General features: G+C 30.7%; 1 protein-coding gene across 1 annotated transcript; it reads right to left on the reverse strand.

Annotated features, from left to right (window-relative positions):
* Positions 1 to 3,715: 3,715 nt before the first annotated feature.
* Positions 3,716 to 15,309, reverse strand: LOC145319394 (LIM domain transcription factor LMO4.1-like). The gene is made up of 7 exons (XM_080161511.1): positions 15,122 to 15,309; positions 8,478 to 8,534; positions 7,136 to 7,183; positions 6,206 to 6,370; positions 5,857 to 5,942; positions 5,387 to 5,450; positions 3,716 to 4,874 (listed from the first exon to the last, which is right to left on the reverse strand). The coding sequence occupies exons 2-7, from the start codon at positions 8,526 to 8,528 to the stop codon at positions 4,428 to 4,430; spliced, it is 861 nt and encodes a 286-aa protein (XP_080017637.1). The 5' UTR covers positions 8,529 to 8,534; positions 15,122 to 15,309; the 3' UTR covers positions 3,716 to 4,427.
* Positions 15,310 to 19,084: the final 3,775 nt, after the last annotated feature.

Here is a 19,084-nt window from a genome sequence, read left to right on the forward strand (position 1 = left end):
CTGCATTGAGCTTTTAATTCAGTTCAAATCACCGATCAATTTTCTCAATTTGAAGGAAAAGACTGACAAAAACTTTTTAAAAAATAAAAATTGGATGCAATCATTGATTATAAACTTAGGATAAAGTCATGATAGTTAATTTAAGCATGTGAGAATCGTTTTATCGATTTAAAACTTCAGATGGTGATTCCTTGAACAGTTGGGTACAATTAAAAAGATATTTTAATATCATCTGATGAGAACAAGTACATATGCATCTTTTAATATTTTATTGAAAAATATGGGCTGCAGATGCTAAAAAACACTTTTTCGTGGGTCATATTATACATTAATATGAGATTTAAAATGGGACATACTTGCTTCTCTCTCATCCTTTCCAGCCTTCCCCCCATCTCTCTCTTTCCCCTGTGGGAAGATTATAAGTTTAGGTATTGAATATCTATATTGAAATCTATCCATAATTTTACTTTATTTAACTCCCTAAAGGATCTTTTACAATTACAATGCATGTAAAAGGGGAAATGAAATAAGGGTAAGCAAAGACTTGCCTTACTAAAACGATACTTTTCTATAATTAGGTATGTCCGTATTTGTATACAACCCTTAGTAGCTGAATGATCGGATCGTTGATTAAGGCATTTTAAATTAATCGACTTAAAACATTGCACGCAGATTCCCGTAACAGTTGTCAGTCAGGTATAAACATGTTTATTCAATATTCATACATTTATGTAATATCATCATAGAGAGTACGTCACACAATGTTAGGGAGTCCACTTAACGCGATGTAAAGTAATTTTTAGGTTTTTCCACCTAAGTCATACAATAATTGTTCAATTTACATGCCCTTTTTTTGCCTGACACTGTTTTTTTAGTCTTTTCTTTTATATAGATGTTGTCATTCATGCTTTATTAATCTAAAATATAAAGTAGTTAGATGTACCTCTATTCAATGAGGTTTCCCTTTAATTACCTCTATATGAATTTTGGCTTGGCTTCGAACTCAACACTATATAAACTCTATTACTATTAGATAGAAGCTGCTCTTCTAAACCAGTATAAGCAACGAGTTGTAATAATTCTCTAAGAGGATGGGGGATTAATTTCCCCCCCTGTACCCTCTTCCCCAAATAATAGCCTGCCCAATTATAATACTATCCATTGCACTATACTCAGAGATGTAGGAATAGGTCAATTTATTCTAATCAAAATTTATTCTACTAAAATATTTTTTTAAAAGATTAAATTTGATATTTTATTCTTTGATGTTGCAAGCTTTGTTTATGTCTGACATGCATTAATTAGTAGAACTATCTTTATTACAAAAAAAACTTCTTACTTACACATTAAACATGTTAGTTGTATGGCCGCAACCACTATTACCAACACACAAAGAATATAATCTTAATTATCCTATCCCTTTATTCCTTGAAGTTGTATTGCAACTACTAACACACATTCTAAATTGACCTATCCCTATATTCCTGGTAGTTGTATGGCCACTACTACCACACATTCTAAATTGACATATTCGTATATAGAAAAGGACATATTCTAAATTGACCTATTCGTATATCCCTGGAAGTTATATGGCCACCACCACCACACAAAGAACAGAATCTTAATTGAAATCTCGGATACAAAATTGGAAGTGCGTGTGTTGTGTGGAAGGGGGAGGGGGGTGGGAAAAGCTAGGAAATCTATCAGAGATATTTATTGGTTATTGTTCTTTTTACGATTATATACTTGTTGTAGCAAGCCAAACTTTTCTAGTTCTTGGTGCTGTCAGTTTAACTTAAACTAGAGATTTATTGCCAAATATCTAGAAAAAGACTCACTAACAATAAGAGTATGTTCAGGAAATGTTATTATCACAAAGTCTGTTGAAATCATGTTTATCTAATTTTACAATCAATTATATATTTACTGGAATTATTATATTGTGGTAATTATTATTTGGCAATTCTAATGACGATCTGAAACAACGATTTATAAGTGTTGTATCTTTTTATTTCGTCTACAATCTATATAAATTAACTTTTGATGATATATAATGAGCTTCGCTTTCATGGATGTTGTTATCCCTAAGTAATAACAAATTTGTAGAGGGGTCAACTAGTTGAAGTATGATTACTAACTTTCATTTACCCCCATCAAAAATTGTTGGCATTATATCAAAATGTTATTATTATCGACCTTAAAGCTTTAAGAAATAGTGGTCTTGCCTGACATAATACCGACATTCTAATGACATTATAACTTCATGCGAATCCTATAATTTAAAGAAGAAATTTTTTGTCTGTAGCTTAAAATTTCGATAACTGCTGAACCAATTAAGTTCTACATTATATGGAAGATTCTTATGGGTCTCTGAGGGGTTTTAGGACATTTAAAACTTGTATCTTAGTTTGGTTTTATGCTATATTCAATACAAATTTTAGACCTTCGTGGTTGCTTTAAGTAGCGCAGCCATATTTACAAATTTAACCTAGTTAGTAGTTATAGATCAGACGCATTAGGAAACTTATCTTAATTGAACTTTAAAAAACTAAAACATCGATGTTAATTTAAAAACTTCTATTATATTAAATAATTAATTATACATATAAATTGCAATTATAATAATTATTAAATTTTTGTGTGAGTAGATTGATTTCACATTTGATATTATTCTACTTAAAGCATTTTATCTCTTTATATCTATTTATCAATTTTGATTTTAATTGATTTGGCTGTGAGTGTATGTAAAGGTGAAACATCATATCCGCACAAATAGCTGATATTTAAAAATGAAAAAAAAAACAGGATTGCTTGATTTATCATATGCGCAAAAAACACAAAAAAAATTTGACTAATATGACTATTTACAATAAATACATATATGCCTATTTTAATTATGACTAAGCAATTATTTGATGAATTGTGATATTTAAGCGGAAGTTAATGTACACCTTCTCTATATGTTTGGCAAGACAAAAGCATTAAGTAGCTTCACAATAATGTGTAAATTAGGGCAGATTAGAGCAAGTATTCAATAACTGTAGATTTAAAAAACCAGTGACTATTTATTTTTTAAGATATGTTGATTTATAATTTATCTGTCAAACTTTTTTGCTGTTATATTATCAATATAAGATAGCTCACGTTAAAATTTAATTAGCTTTTAGATGGAATATCAATTATACGCCCATCTTGAGAAATTTTTTAAAACATTGAAAATTAAGTTTTTAGACTAAAAGTTTAGATTATAATATTTGCCCCAATCTACCCTACATAAAAATGATATATCAGATTCTGAATGAATAACAACATTTATTTTATTAGTTAATTTACAAATAATTAATTATTTGAAATAAAAAAATATGCCCATATTAATGCAGCAATAACAAGCTAACAATGAAAAAAAGTAATAAAGTATTATACCGTTAGAATAAGCAATTGTGTTTTTTATTATATATGAATTTTTTTGACAATTCTGTAATGTTGATAGTTTAGTTATATAGTAGCTGCTCAACTTAAAATTTGTAAACAAATATTATTATTCGATATTTGTTTTAAAATTGAAATTCATTTCATGTAATTGGACAAAATACAAATTTAAATTATATCTTATCACCGAAATAGACAGGGAGAGATTTTGAGAGATTTTAAAATTAATATTTGCTGGATCAAAAAATAGCACACAAAAAATCCCTATTGTAAGACCCCTAAAAACGAAACAGGAATTAATCATATAACTTTTAATTTTACTTTCCGCGGATAAGTAAATAACATATATTTCTAGATTTGCATTGATTTTTTAAAAATAATTAAAAATAACAAAATATCTTTCCCTCCTCCTGGCCAAGTATTGCTTTGTATCTATTTTACTTAAATTGAAGAAATTAGGAAATTTGCTACTTGGAAATAATTGAAACAAAAACTAAACAATTTATTAGTAATCGGAGTTAAATTTTATTTGGGATTAAAAAACAGTCTTCAATTCTTTAATATTTTACTATTCCAGAATTATAAAACTTGTATTTGGTGATTACTTCAACCAACTAGAAATTCATTTAGTAAGTAGAAATAGTATTTTTTACATTTAAGCCTCCTAATATTATATTTTTATTATTTATTTGCTATGGAAGAGTTTAAAAAACATAAAGGTTTCTTTCTGACTGAAAACAAAATTCAATAATTTTAAACTTAAATATTTGATTGTAAATTTTGTAAACATTATGATATGTTTTCATTTAATTTGATTTACATAAAACATAATTTGTACAATTACACTTTAATAAGATTTTTTATAATTAGTAAATTTTTTCAACCATTAAAATGCTGCCAAGAATAATTTCAAACTTTATTAAGCTACTACAGAAACTATTCTAGGCAACTTTTAAAAAATGATCACAACATCAGTTAAATGTGGGGAAAATATTCTACTAAACACCAATAACCCCCTGACTTGACCGTACAGTTGATATGGGGGGCAGGGGGGTCATTTCTTTCATCATTGAGACAGGAGTATTATGCGGGGGGCCGTTTCCTAGCCCACCGCTGACAGTGGAAGGCGGCAGTCCCATTCCGCCACAACCGGGTACTGGCGATTGTCGGCTTTGATTGGGCCCATCGCCGTTGACGCCGTTCATTGAGTAGGATTTTGCGGCGGCCATCGCCGCCATGTTCTGTTGGTGTTGTTGGAAATTATGATGATGATGATTGTTGTCTAGATGATGGGGTGGTGGGGGAAGGCCGGGCCCGTTCATGCCCATGGAGCCGTGTCCCGCTGGCGGCTGCGGCGGGAACGGAGGCAAGGGAGACCGGGACTGAGACTTGAGTTGAGCAAGATGGCGCGGATTTGAGGATAGGTTGGCAAAAACCATTCTTTCCTAAAATAGGTGTTTTTTAATATTCCATAATTATATCAAAATGCAGTTGTAACCAAAAATATTCCAGATTTTAGCTATTTTTGGATGTAATAAACAAAAAAATAATTTTTGTGTGAGTAAGGGCTAATTAAAATGGTCATTTTCAGCCATACTTTAACTACAGCATTTTAGTTTCATTGGTGTTTATTTAATTTTTTAGAGGTTATTCGTGAACTTTTTATAAGTAGTTTAGTACACAGTACACAGTTTTATACTTAGTTTGGGCTGCTTTTCAGTCTACATTCAGAGTTTTATAATAGTTATTTCTCGCATCGTATTAGAAACAGCTTTCTGTGGATTAAGATTAAAACTGTACATTTTTATATTCGTGGAAAACTGGATATAATACGATGCTAGAAATAATTTTTCAGTATGGCTGAGAACCTGGTCTTATCCACCGGATATTAATCGGTTTCGAAGTGATACGGGAAAATGATCAAAAAATGTAAGCTTGCACTTTCTCTTAAAATTACCTCATAGTCAGGGCCACAAAGAATCTTGTTTTCATACAAATAGAAATGATCACCAACACAAAACCTAAAATAACGAAATTAAATATATTGTAATTTTTTTCTTAGATGCAGCTTGATATTACACTTCAAAAAAATATATAAAGTCAAATTGAGACTACTAAAACACTTATGTAATTATATTCTGTACCTGGGAGGGAGGGACATTAAGCTATTTATTCTATGATACCGTTTTCTTAATGATTGGCTTGACAACTTTAGGGACTTTTTTGAATTTTGATTTGTTGGTTCATTAAGTTGAGTGTCCAAACGTGTCAACTATTAATTGTAATCTACAGAAGGGGAAGTTGTGTATTATCATTATGGATGTACATCAAATTATCAGCCAATGTCTTATCCCTTTAGATTCCTGATTCTTTACTCTGGACCATCCCAAAAGATTGGCAGGGTGGTGGTAAAAATTTTCCCACTACCTGTGGCCACATTGTTGACAAGCAAAACATTCCAGGTGGTAAACATTTGTTCTGGCCCTCATAACCATCTCAAAAGCTGGAATCACCTAAATATTAAAAAAGTTTAGGTCCAATGAAAACGGTACGTATGCATATTTTTTGGCATAAAATGAAAGAAAAATACACAAAATCTGTAAAAAAAAACACACATATCAATAGATCATAAAAAGTATCCCAGAAATCAGCACAAAAAATAAATAATTTTTTTTGCAATTCCCTGTTTATTTCTATAAAGAAAAATATACCTTTTTTAATTATAGAAAAGCCTCGCTAAAAATTAATAAAGATTCATATATTGATAATTCCTTACCTTATTACATGCCGAGCAGTAGCCAGTAGAACCAAACAGCCTCAGATAGTCTCTCTTACACAGCAGGAGGTTTCCTTTAGTATACAGGCTGTTGCCCACCTCTCCAAGCCTGCAGTCACAACAGCCACACTTTAGGCAGTCCTCATGCCAATACATGTCCAGTGCCTAGATAGATAGCTTGTTGGTTAATATACATAAAAGATAGTATACAGAAAAAAATAATAGAACAGAAATATAACTTTTATTAAATATTGAAGCTCTATATAGTGCCTGTAAAAAAGGGGGACCAATTTAAAAAAAATGTTTGCCGAAATGCGCCGATTGACGTCATATTACAATTATTCATTATTCTAATATGACTTCATTCGGGAAACTTTGGCCAAAAGTTCTTTTAAAAATTTATCCTCTATCTATAGGCACTATAAAGAGCTTCTTCATTTATCACCATTAATAATTATGCAAGTATTTGTAGCAGTTTGACTTTAGAAACACATTTGATGATCCAGTAAAGAATTTTACAAGGTTTTCTTACACATTAATGGGTAATTTTAAAATTTTCTTGTTACAAACTAATATCCACAATAACAAACAGCAATGACGTACAGACTATATATTATCAAATACGCATCTTCATTATAGAGAATCAGTATTCGAAAAGGGAAAGAGGGGGCATTAAAATATCCTAAAACCATCTACTTTTATGTGAAATATTCTTGTACTATTCAAATCTTTCCTGAATCTATTCTAAATTAGATTGAAAAACTACTACTTTATAAAACTAAAATTCAACTTTAGTTTAGGAAATCTTACTAAGTAAATGTTTATACAACAAATTGCAACTAATGATAGTTGTACGGTTGTTCGAACATTCCTTAGTTATACAGTAGCCTTGATATCAAAAAAACACTCAGTATGCAATAATCAGTTTACCTTAAGCACATATCTGTCATGAATTTTCTTTGAACAGCCGGCGCATTCCTTAAAAAATATGAACTATTATTCTATATAATGATAAAATGGCAAATAAGCAATAGAATCATTATTCTTAATTTAATAAAAGTAAATAAAAACACTTATTAAAGTACTTAAGATGAATTAAAAGTTATCAGATACATCATAAAAAAAAACTTATTCGTTATAATATATATAATTTTTGCATTTAGGTTTGTCTACTACGACTGAGTTTGTCTGTCTGTCTGTACTGAATTATCTCACTAACCGCTGAACCGATATGGTTCTCCTTAACAATGTTACAAGGTCCTGCGAAGCCTGTAGTTTTGCTAAAAGCATCTGATAAGACTCTTATTAGCCCAGGGCAGAATGGTATCTTAATACTAATATAATAGTAACATAATGTTTGTCTGTCTGTCTACAGAATTATATCGTTAACCACTAAACCGATATGGTTCTTCTTTACAATTTTGCTTTTTGTAGGTCCTGCAAAGCCCGTAATTTTGCAAAAAAGCATCTGATATCTAAAATGATTATTTAAGCTTGCCAAAAGATGAACCTTGCAAAAATTAAGAATTTAGGATGCAAATGAAATTGAAGTAAGATTGACACTTCATCAATTTATATTGAATGAAAGTAAGAGTAAAGGTAAATATTCTTAAAATCAAAAACTTACAACCCTCAACTCCTTTTAGTTTATAACAATTCAATGCCAATACAATTTTATAATCCCAATTGAAAATTTAAAAACTAATGTTCATAAATAAATTGGGGTATAGTCCCTTTCGTGACTACGCATCTTAAAGGGCGTTTCCTCGTATTTTATAAGTAGCTTTTCTTCTATTTCTAGCCCCTGCAGGGCGCTTTAACTAGACGGGGACAATTACCTAAACCTGCGGGGCAATCACCTAACCTGACCTAAAATAACCTATCTAAAGAAACTGTGAAAAAACGACGAACCGCCCCTTAAGAGCATTGCCACGAAATGGGTGTAAATTTATTTTAATGCTACATACTAGCTTTATCAAATACTGTAGAAAAAAAATAAATTAAAATCTATAAGGATATTAGATAAATTTTAGCTAGGTAATTTTCTTGATTCAACAGAGGCATGATAATGTTTAGAATACATTGGGCTGAGGCATTCCCCAATTTTAATTGTAAATTTTGTACACAACACATATCAGCAGAAGGTACAAATTATTAGATCTAATTTTTTTATTAACTTAACTAGCTTCAATTAAATCCTTATTATTGAACATTTTTCCATTAAAACAAGAATATCCTTGTTCTAAGAAGAAAAACATGAAAAATATTTTACCTGTGTAGAACCTATCCTCCCCCTCACCTCAAGCTTCATAGACATAATCATATCATCCTAAATAAACATATTTAATTATTGATTTTTAAATATTTTGCTTCAGCTTTTCAGCCAAAAGTAAACGTATTTTTTCCGAATCTTATAGCATGCTATAAGAGTTGTCAAAAAGAAAATAATAAAATATTTTTGGTCTTGATAAATGGACCTATTTTGTGAATTAAAATAGACACCTCTTCTAATCATAACTTAACTAACACAACCAATATTCTATTATATCCCGGCTTGTTTATTTGAAAGTATTTAGTTTTTTGTTGATTTCTTTTGAAATTCATAATGATAAAACTTGCTTAGTTTGTGATAAAAGTAATATATAAATAAGTCCATATGAGAATCATTTGATATAATTAAAGGTCAATTTTGTTAACATTAAAGTTTGTCATGTATTTTTATATACTAGTAAAGTTATTTTTAAAATTAAACGCATAAAAATTAATGTATGTACTTTTGCAACCTTATCTTATATGTAACTAGCATCTGCGCCCCTAGCATCTAGGGGCTTTGTAATCAAAGGGACAGAAAGGGGCTGGAAAATAGCCCAAAACAAAGTCTTAAATTCGGAAAATAAAAAAACCTATGTGAAGTTTACTTCAATTGGAGAACCCAATCAGTTCCGTGGTTATTGAGGTCTTAAGCTTCAGACATTTGATTGTTTTTGAATTTATAGTTAAAATCTATATTCTTAATGATCTTCTAGTGACTGTGGTTAGTCGGTGTAAAGGAAGATTGATGTATGTAAAATTTATATTTATAGAGTAGTAACACCTAAATTTTCTAGAAAATAGAAATGTTTATAAAATGATATAATATGGTAATAAAAAGAAGCAAGAATAGCCAAGATTTTTTAATGTTTTCAATTATAAACCAACTTCATTCTTTTTCCCCCATTCCCCAAAATCTTTCTTCTATGAGGTGTCCAAATAAAACTGCAAGATTCAAAATTTTGTCAGTTTCTAAAGAAAAAAAAATAGTTAACTGAAGGAGTTAGAAATAATGTAAATATATATATACAAAAAAAAACTATGTTCTGCTTTTAGTTAAACTTAGTAGCGCAACTTCTTGTTTATGACACATCACAACGTAAAACTTTTTTCCTCATATTCATCCAAAATGTTATTTATTTGCTGTTCTGAGCTTATTTTGTACATTTTTGTCATTGTCATTAAACAAACACTTTGGTTAAATGCTTCTAAAAGTAACACATTTGCACCAAAAATTTGTTACATTATGGGTAATCTTTTCCAGAGCTCTTATGTGGTCTACAAGATGATATATTGCTAATTTAGTTTACCATCCCACTCCCTTCTTCTTTAACTCCGCCAAAACTATCCCAGAAAAGAAATTAGAAGAGTGTAGAGGGGGGGGGGGGAGGAGATGCACACAAAATCCAAATAACACAAATTAGATTGTTAACATTCTTAACACAAATTCTCCGCTCCAACCCTTACCCCCACCCCATCTTATAAACAAATACAAACAGTAAAAATTGTAAACAAACAGCATAATGTTTTTAGATGTATAGCATCACTATAGGTGTCCACTTCCCTAACTGATTAAAATTACTTTTTTACTTGTTCTATACAAATAACATGTAGCTTCCTATTAATTCTAAAATGAATCTTATCAAAATATATATTTTTATGTAGTTTTTTTGTCTTGTGGTAAGTAAAAAATGCTCTAGAGTTTTACGTTGCTAAATGAAATGTTGTTTTAATAGTCATATTAAAAACGGAAGCCTTTAAAAATGCAATGATAAAACTTCAAAGTGGTAAAGAAAGATCAAAACATTAATTTATATTCAATGTTAACCTTATTTTTTTGGAAAGCTTAGCCAGTATCTATCATAAAGATTAATGTAATGAGATATAATTATATTTACTTTTCCTTTCTTCTGTAATTTAAAACACTAACATAAACCAAAAACAATTTTCCCCACTTCTAACATAAGTTAGGGGGTGCTAATAAATGGGGCGATGGCCAAGGAAAGTTTTGTGGAGGGGGGGGGGGGAGAAAATGTTGTGGGGAATTAATTTCCTCTGGTTGATGACTTACACTCTAGTGTATATTATTAAAAGCAAAGCTATTCTGCATTTAGAGTGTGCATGTTCGTCCGAACAAACACCATTTTGTAAAAATAAAAAAATATAAATTTTAGAATTATCATATAGCATCAAAACCTTAAAACCTGTATTAATTAGTTATAATATTGAAAGTTATAAATTTGTATTATCTCAACAAGAAAGTCTTTAAATTAATAGGTAACATGTCTTTTTAGCTATTTTTCAATTGTGATTTTAGGAACGATTAGAAAAAAATAGCATTCCAATATCCAAAGTAAATTCGCACCTCTAAGTTCTACTGAACACTATTCTTAAACTTTAGAGGCGTTGACACTTGTTCTTGTTAGTTGATGTCCGATTTTGATATTTGTTAAGCCTTGCTTTTATGAATGTTTTTGTCCTTGTTTATATATATATAGTGACTATAATATTGCTTGAAGATATAAACATCATTTCAGATAAAACTACCACAGGGTATATCATATCATATCAAGCGGGGTGTGCAACAAATCAACAATTTTATTTACTTTCTAGTGGCGATGCTTGCATTTAATAAGGTATGTACGTCCTCTAGTCTGTTATCGACAGTTAAGTGAAAAAAGGTATGGATCATATCCTATTACATGATGTAGTAAGGTTTTTTTTTGTCTGTAGCTTAAGATTGGACCGATTGAGCTCTCCGTTTTATGAAAACTAGACATAGATCCCAGTGTTAATATATACTGTTGATGGATTTAAGTCTTGGAATGGTTTTAGTATATTTTTAATAATCTTTCTTGGCCCTTTGAATGCAGAGCCCCTATTTGCTAAGGGTGCAGCTGCTAGTATTAATTATAAATTTAAACAGGATTTGCTAACAGGTAACAGGCATGTTTATAGTGATTTAATGAAAAAGCTTTTAGAAATAAAATTTAAATAGCTAGTAAGTATATCTTACCTATTTACTTTATTTTAACAATTTAGGGATATCATTTTTACAATTTGTTTATTTGTCCATGAAAAATAATATTTCTGACGTACGGACGTTCGATCGTAAATATTCATAGTCAAACGTGACTTTTTAAATATAGATATTCTATATATGACAACATCCATAAAAGCGAAGCTCTGAAACGGTATGACAGACGAACATTAACTCTAGTAGAGTGTCAGAACTGAATATACAAAATAAGACTATATAAGTTATGACAAAATTATACGTAAATTTGTTGCAAAATTTCTTGAATACAGTATTCTGTTTAAGGACATACTGACATTTTTAGGACTTGATTATAGAGATGCTTCGCTTATAATATTGTACCTTATTGTAAGAGGAATTAGGAATCCAAAAATCAGATCAATCGGATGATTTTATCACATAAAACATTGTTGTTAAAAAAGTTATAAAAAAACGTACGGACATTATAGAGTTGCTACGCTTTCTTAATTGTATCTAACTAATACAGGGATCACCATGCTAAATTTGAATTCTATAGGACAATTCTAACAAGCCTAAATTAACGTAAAAAGCTATTCGTTACGGACGGACTGACCGACCCTAATTATAGAAAAGCTTTGCTTTTAAAAAACATAGTACTGAATTCTACTTCAATTACCACTATAAAACATAATGATAGTATTTAAGGTTTAATATACTATTCAATTTATATTGCGGCTTTTCTACAATCATAGTCGCATTTTAGGAACGAATAGCCTATTTATTGTATTTTGAAAAGCGACGCTTTTCTATAATTAGGCTCAGTCCATTCGTACGTCTGTCCGTCCGGAACGGATAGCTTTTTTCGGTAATTTAGGCATGTTAGAATTGTCCTATCGATTTCAAACTTTGCATGGTGATTCCTGTAGTAGTTGGGTACGATTTAGAAAGCGTAGCAACTCTGTAATCATTACCAGAATATCCGTACGTCCATTTTAAATATGTTGATTAATTTAAATTTTTTAACAACAAATTTTATTGTGATCTAATTATCCGATCATTCTGTATCAAGCCGTTTTTAAAAGCGAAGCTTTTCTATAGTTAGGGTCAGTCCGTCCGTCCGTAACGGATAGCTTTTTTCGCTAATTTATTTCAACAAATTTACTTCGACTCTTATACATTTATATTCTGTTTATTCAGTTCTGACAATATACAAGTGATAATATCCGTTTGTCCTATCGTTTCAGTTCTTTGCTTTATGGATGTTGCCATCCTTGTTTTAATAAGAATGAATTGTTGATGACACTGAGTTGAATCTTTTTGAGGCCAGGACATCCCCCCCTAGCAACACTTATACTCTTCCATCATTATTTTTAATCTACTGAAGGGGTAATTTTGTTTCTCATCGTTGGGAATGTATATCAAATTATCGGTTCTGGTGTTTTTCCTTAAGATCCCCATAACGAGTCGATGAACACCAGTTCGGAGGCTTTTAACTGGTAATTTTACGGAATAAAGTTAATAAAACTATTCAAAAGAAATGAAAATTAATATACAATTATTTTGAACATAAAATACGTGTTTAGATATATATTTTCCCATTATCTGGTAAAAGCTAAATAATTCATTTTTAAAGCGAAGTTTATCTATGTATAATTAGGTAGATCAGTCCCTATGTCCGTTACGGTTAGTTCATTTCTTTAATTTAAGCAAGTTAGTATTGTCCTATCGATTTCTAACTTTCCATGCTGATTACTATTACAGTTAGGTAAGACTTAGTAAGCGCAGCAACTCTATAATCGTTACCAGAAAGTCCGTACGTCTATTTAAAACAAGGAGAATTTTTTACTTTTTGACAACAAATTTTGTATGTTAAAATTATCCTATTCATCTGAATATCAATTCCTTTTGCGACAAGGTACAATGTTATAAGCGAATCGTCTCTATGATCAAGACCTAAAACGTCAGTATGTTCTTAAACAGTATCATATATTTAACCAGTTTTGCAACAAATTAATATTTAGTTTATTCAGTTCTGACACTCTACAAGTGTTAAAGTTCGTTTGTTCTTCCATTTCAGAACTTTGCTTTTATGGATGTTGTCATCCTTGTTTTACATTCCTGTAACAATGGGGTTTCTCTTGACAGCATTGTAGAAATCATATTCAGCAAATCATTTTGACATACGATTTGTGATTTCAAAGACAAAAATAAAAAGCTTAAATTTTTTCTTGAAGATTGAAGATGTCCGTCTCACTGTTGGTCATGCTTGAAATGTATAACCTGATGCTTTTGATGTTTCTTGAGTTTTGGTGTGTTCTGTCTATCTCTTTCTTTGCTTTGTAATAATAGTTGAACGGTACTTATGCTCTAACTATTTCTTTGTCCGTTTGTCCTTGATTTTTTTGCTTGGCTAATTATGGATGTTGTTATCCTTGTTATTATAATTATCACTTCTTGTGTTTAAGTATTAAAAATTGCAGAATTGTAAGGTATCTGCGCTACTTTAATAATCCACCTAAACTCCTCGTAAAATAAGAAGCAAAAATATCAATCTAACTTTTAATAAGATTTGAGCTCATCGGTCTCACTTAAACAATAAAAAGTTGATATCTTTCCCATTGTCTTCCGCCCTCCCCCCTCCACGCCATTGTCCTACATTAGACAAAAAGTTTAAATTAGAGACAAGGATTAAAGTATAAATCATATAGTTATCCTTTTATTTTAGATCAAGTAGTAAGGTTTTCTTATTTGTGTCTGAAGCTTAACATTTCTACATCTTCTGAATCCAAAGAGTTATGCTTTTTTACGGAAGGAATCGGGTTAGTTTAAGGCTATTTCCTTTTTAATTTGCCTAAGGTATTTTCTATTTCCTTCTTACAATTACGAAGAAACAGCGTAAAAAGTGTCACAAAAAATGACGTCATACGATAATTAACCAATGAGAGGCCGGTATAAATTTTACCATTGGTCAATTACAGTGTATACTGGCCTTCATTGGTCAACTTTATTGTATGTCATTTTTTGGTGCCACTTTACGCTGTATCAAATATGAATACAGAGCCCCAAAAAGATAGGGGCGCGGCCGCTAATATACTAATAATGTGAATCTTTTGGTTTTGTTTGTGTATCAAAGTCGAGGTCTTGCGCAGGATTAAAGCTGTTTAGTAATTAAGCATTGACAAGCCTATTCTTGTCTTTTCATTTGAATGTTGATATAATATTAGCAACTAAATTTAGCAGGGAATAAAAATTTGAAATAATCACCAAATATTAAAATGCCAAATCTTTTTCCAAATTAAAATTTAATTAATGTCATTTTTTATGGAACCAAATTAACATTTTAAATTGTAAAATGTTTAATCTATAATACACTTTCAGTTTCAATTTAAAATTGGTTAAACTTGTTCATCAGAACTACTGATAAAACGACTGGTTAAACTGTTTTAGGATAATTAAAATAAGGATCGTATTATTTATGAAAATTACTTTGTTCTCATAAAACTTCGATAGAAATCCCTTTTTATTCAAGCTAATCAATTAAATTTGGTAATTTGTCAACAGCAAAACCACTGTAATAAATTTCATATTAAATTGTACAAAATACTTACCCTTATTATTTCCGCCGTTTTGAATTGATTTTGGATAATAATTTTGAAAACTTTAAATTCACTTTTTTATATAAAATTCCTGTATTTGTTTTGTATTCTTTCTGTTTTTTTTTTTAAGACTGTCTTTAGATATTTAATTTCTTTATTGAGTACACTGTTGTTGCTTCTAACTCAGCTAAGATGCGACTAAAATCAACAAAATCTGTCGGAGAAAAATCTTCCAAAATATCTCCTCCGATCCTCGGAGAAAATCTCCGAATGTAGAATCAGATAAACGCGGGAAAATCGGAGGTAGAAGAATGTTTGGAATGCACGGATGGGTGAAGCTCATTGTAATGGGGATGGTTGTGAAGAGTTGGGAGGTGAGTAGGGGGTGGGGGGGGGGGTGTATAAACCACGACAGGGTCAAAATAACATACGACGCCGGGAATAAAGATAGGACAGCGGGAAAAAAGAAAAAATGTATGTTCTCTGTCAGCCAATCACAGATAGGACCGGGGCGCTAAGATAAAGTAAATATACATGTAAATAAGATCATTTAAATTTTATCTTCATAAAAACGTACTATATATTAATCTAATCTAATTTTTCTAATTAATTGACAAAATGGGCATATAGAATTTAAACTTTTTTAATGAATTTACATAAAACTATGGAATCCTATTAATCAGTTTGTATTTGTCTTAATCTCAAGATTGCGATAACTAATAAACTAATTAAGTTTTCAATTTTAGGGGTGCTTCACATGGGTCCCGGGGTGGTTTTAGTCTCTTTTACTTATATATGGTAAATGCTAAAAGCAACCGCTAGTTTAATTAAAATAGTGTTATATTGTGATCGACTAAAAAATGAATGAAATACGACTTTATCAAATTTAGATTTTCAATAATTATCATTAAAATAAATTTTATTTTTACTAATAATGCAAATCATTTAATTTTGCTGTGATTTATTTGAACATTTTAAATTTATAACAATTACAATGATAAACATGAAAAAACAATCAATTTGTGATTCCTTGAAATAGAACAAGGTTGACAACATCCATAAGTAAAAAGGAATACGAAATAAGCTAATAAAACAAAGCTAACTAGTATAGCAGTCGTTAAAGAAAAAAAAAGAAATAAAAGATTCTGACGTCTATTTTGAATAGCAGCCAAGTAAAACAAACTTTCTCCGTGACGTTGATGACTTCCTGATGGACGGACAGATATTGTGAGTTATAGAGTATCTTTAATCAAAAAAAAGTTAAACAACAATTTTCTACAATCATGTAAGTTTTTCACTGTGCAAACTCAAAATAATTTCTAACATTTAGTTATGTTTATCTTTTCAATAAGAAATCTGTTAAAATTTTTGGATGTATGTGAGTGATTTTTAAATTTTTGTTTTATTCAACGAAATTTCATATGTGTTTTGTATAGTTGGCGGCTCTCTCAAAGTGATTGATCGAGTACAGACCCCCCTCCCCTCCGTATTGAAATAAATTGAAATTAATAAGTGGAAGTTTTTTTCGTGTGTTAAATTTTAAAAAGCGTAGCTTTTCTATAACTAGGTCGGTCAGTCTGTTCATAACGGTTGGCCATTTTCGTTAATTAAGCCATGCTAAATCGATTTTAAACTTGATGATTCCTACAACAATAAGAAAGCGTAACAACTCTGTAATAGTTACCAGAAAGTCCAAACTTTCATTTAAAACATGCTGATTTTTTTACATTTAAGAGTTAAGACTCTAGGGGGCTAGGTGTCGCTTCGGGTACTAGGTAACTAATCCTCTCTCCACGCACCTTGAAACATACATACAATACTTATGATTGCGGTGTAAAGCGTCCATTCACCCGTCAGACAACCAACTCTCTGAGATGCACGTCCTTTGTCTGAGAAGTCCCAACTGTGCATGGTAGCGAGTTGCGCCTGTTTTGGGCCAAGGCATTCCCCCCACTCTAACTATTTACGTCGCGCATCTGACATAGTAGCAGTGGGAACCATTTTTAACGTCTTTAGTTATGACGCGGTGTCAGGCCGAGATTCGAACCTATCACCTTCCCGACGACGAGCGGATGCGCTACGTGTTAAGCCCCCCCCCCCTAAAATGAATAATCCCTAAAAAAAAATTCCGGCGCGCTTCGCGTTTTATTACTTCCACTTTCAAGATTTTTTTCCACCGCCCAAAATCAAAAGATTATATATGTTTCCACCAGATTAAAACAGTTCTGAACCATGATAAAAATACATGTTATAGTTTGCGAATTTTACCCCCGGGTTTTTTTTGGGGGGGGGGAATAAAAAAATTGCGGTGCGCTTCCCGTGTTATTTTACTCCCAACAAACACAAATATCTGATTTTTGGGATGATGATCTTAGACAACAAGGTACAAAATTATAAGTGAGGCACTTCTATAATCAAATCCTAAAAATGAAAGATATGTACAATTTCGTTTAGACTACGAAATTAATGTTTTGACACTCTACAAGAGTTATTGTCGCTTGTCCTTCCATTTCAGAGCTTCGCATTTATGGATGGTGTCAACCTTGTTTTTAATATAGACTAGTTTAGGTCATTTTTATCATGTAAAGAATGCATTGCGTTTGGGCTCGCTAGGATAGCATTACATTTTTTTAAAAAAGGAAACCTTTTATATTTTAAGACCGTTCCCGTTCCTCACTCTATCTATCGGCTGTTGACAATTCCAGTAACAATAAGGTATAATCTTAAACTCTAAAATAATTACAAACATTGTAATATTACCTACCATTTAGTTTCAATAAAAACAACTTTAAATGAAATTGCTAAAAATTTCTAGCGGTTGCTTGCGATCCTCGCTTCTAGAGGCTCTGTATATAAGGATGATGTTAGGGAAAGAAAATAGCCTAAAACCATAGTGGTACCTATGAAGAGCTTCGTCAAGCGAGAAAATTCAATCGGTTGAATTGTTAGCGTTATCTTAATGGACAAACAAACAAAATCTAACTGCTTTAAAATGTGTCATTACAAAAGAACGTTTTGATAACTAAAACTTGAACATTTATCTATAGACACACATTTCTTGGATCTAAAAGTATTTGTCTCTTCTAAATTATCTACAGATACTTGTAAAGTTTCTATTAGTCAAGGAAACATGAAAATACTGGAGTCCAAATCAACATTAAAATTCCGCCCACTCCCCCAAAAGAACTATTTTCTTTTACATGAAAATGACCATATGTAGTATCAAAATTGTAATAGTTTTGTCTTTAAGTAACGCACCAACAAACAAGCTTGAAAAGAACAGTTGAAAAAAAAAACAATGTTATTGTAAACCATTGATCATAAATTTACAGTTATTCTTGTGTATAAAATTATATTATATATCAGTTTATTCCTGGGTATAGTTGACCATTGATTATGGTTATTCTAGTGTATAAAATAATATTTTATATCCATATATTCCTGGGTATAGTTGACCATTGATTATGGTTATTCTAGTGTATAAAATAATATTATATATCAGTTTATTCCTGGGTATAGTTGACCATTGATTATGGTTATTCTAGTGTATAAAATAATATTATATATCCGTTTATTCCTGGGTATAGTTGACCATTGATTATGGTTATTCTAGTGTATAAAATAATATTATATATCCGTTTATTCCTGGGTATAGTTGACCATTGATTATTGTTATTCTAGTGTATAAAATAATATTATATATCAGTTTATTCCTGGGTATAGTTGACCATTGATTATGGTTATTCTAGTGTATAAAATAATATTATATATCCATATATTCCTGGGTATAGTTGACCATTGATCATGGTTATTCTAGTGTATAAAATAACCATTACTCTTTACAGAAATCAGAATAGAAAATCCATACTTTTCTTTCTTATTTATACAGAGAACCCTGACAAACAAACAAACAATTATTTGATATTTTTTTGTATATCTATGACACGAAAATCAAATTTAATTGGACCTACCAAA

The sequence above is a fragment of the Acartia tonsa genome, chromosome 5 (assembly GCF_053477335.1).
Source record: "Acartia tonsa isolate MP-2025a chromosome 5, ASM5347733v1, whole genome shotgun sequence".
NCBI lineage: Eukaryota > Metazoa > Arthropoda > Copepoda > Calanoida > Acartiidae > Acartia > Acartia tonsa.

Excerpts from the sequence above, each read along its gene's own strand:
- LOC145319394 (XM_080161511.1), bottom strand. The coding sequence starts at position 8,528 with ATGATTATGTCTATGAAGCTTGAGGTGAGGGGGAGGATAGGTTCTACA. Across the intron at positions 5,943-6,205 it reads ACTGCTCGGCATGTAATAAG|GTGATTCCAGCTTTTGAGAT; the intron begins GTAAGGAATTAT and ends TTTAATATTTAG. Across the intron at positions 5,451-5,856 it reads TGTCAACAATGTGGCCACAG|GTTTTGTGTTGGTGATCATT; the intron begins GTAGTGGGAAAA and ends TCGTTATTTTAG.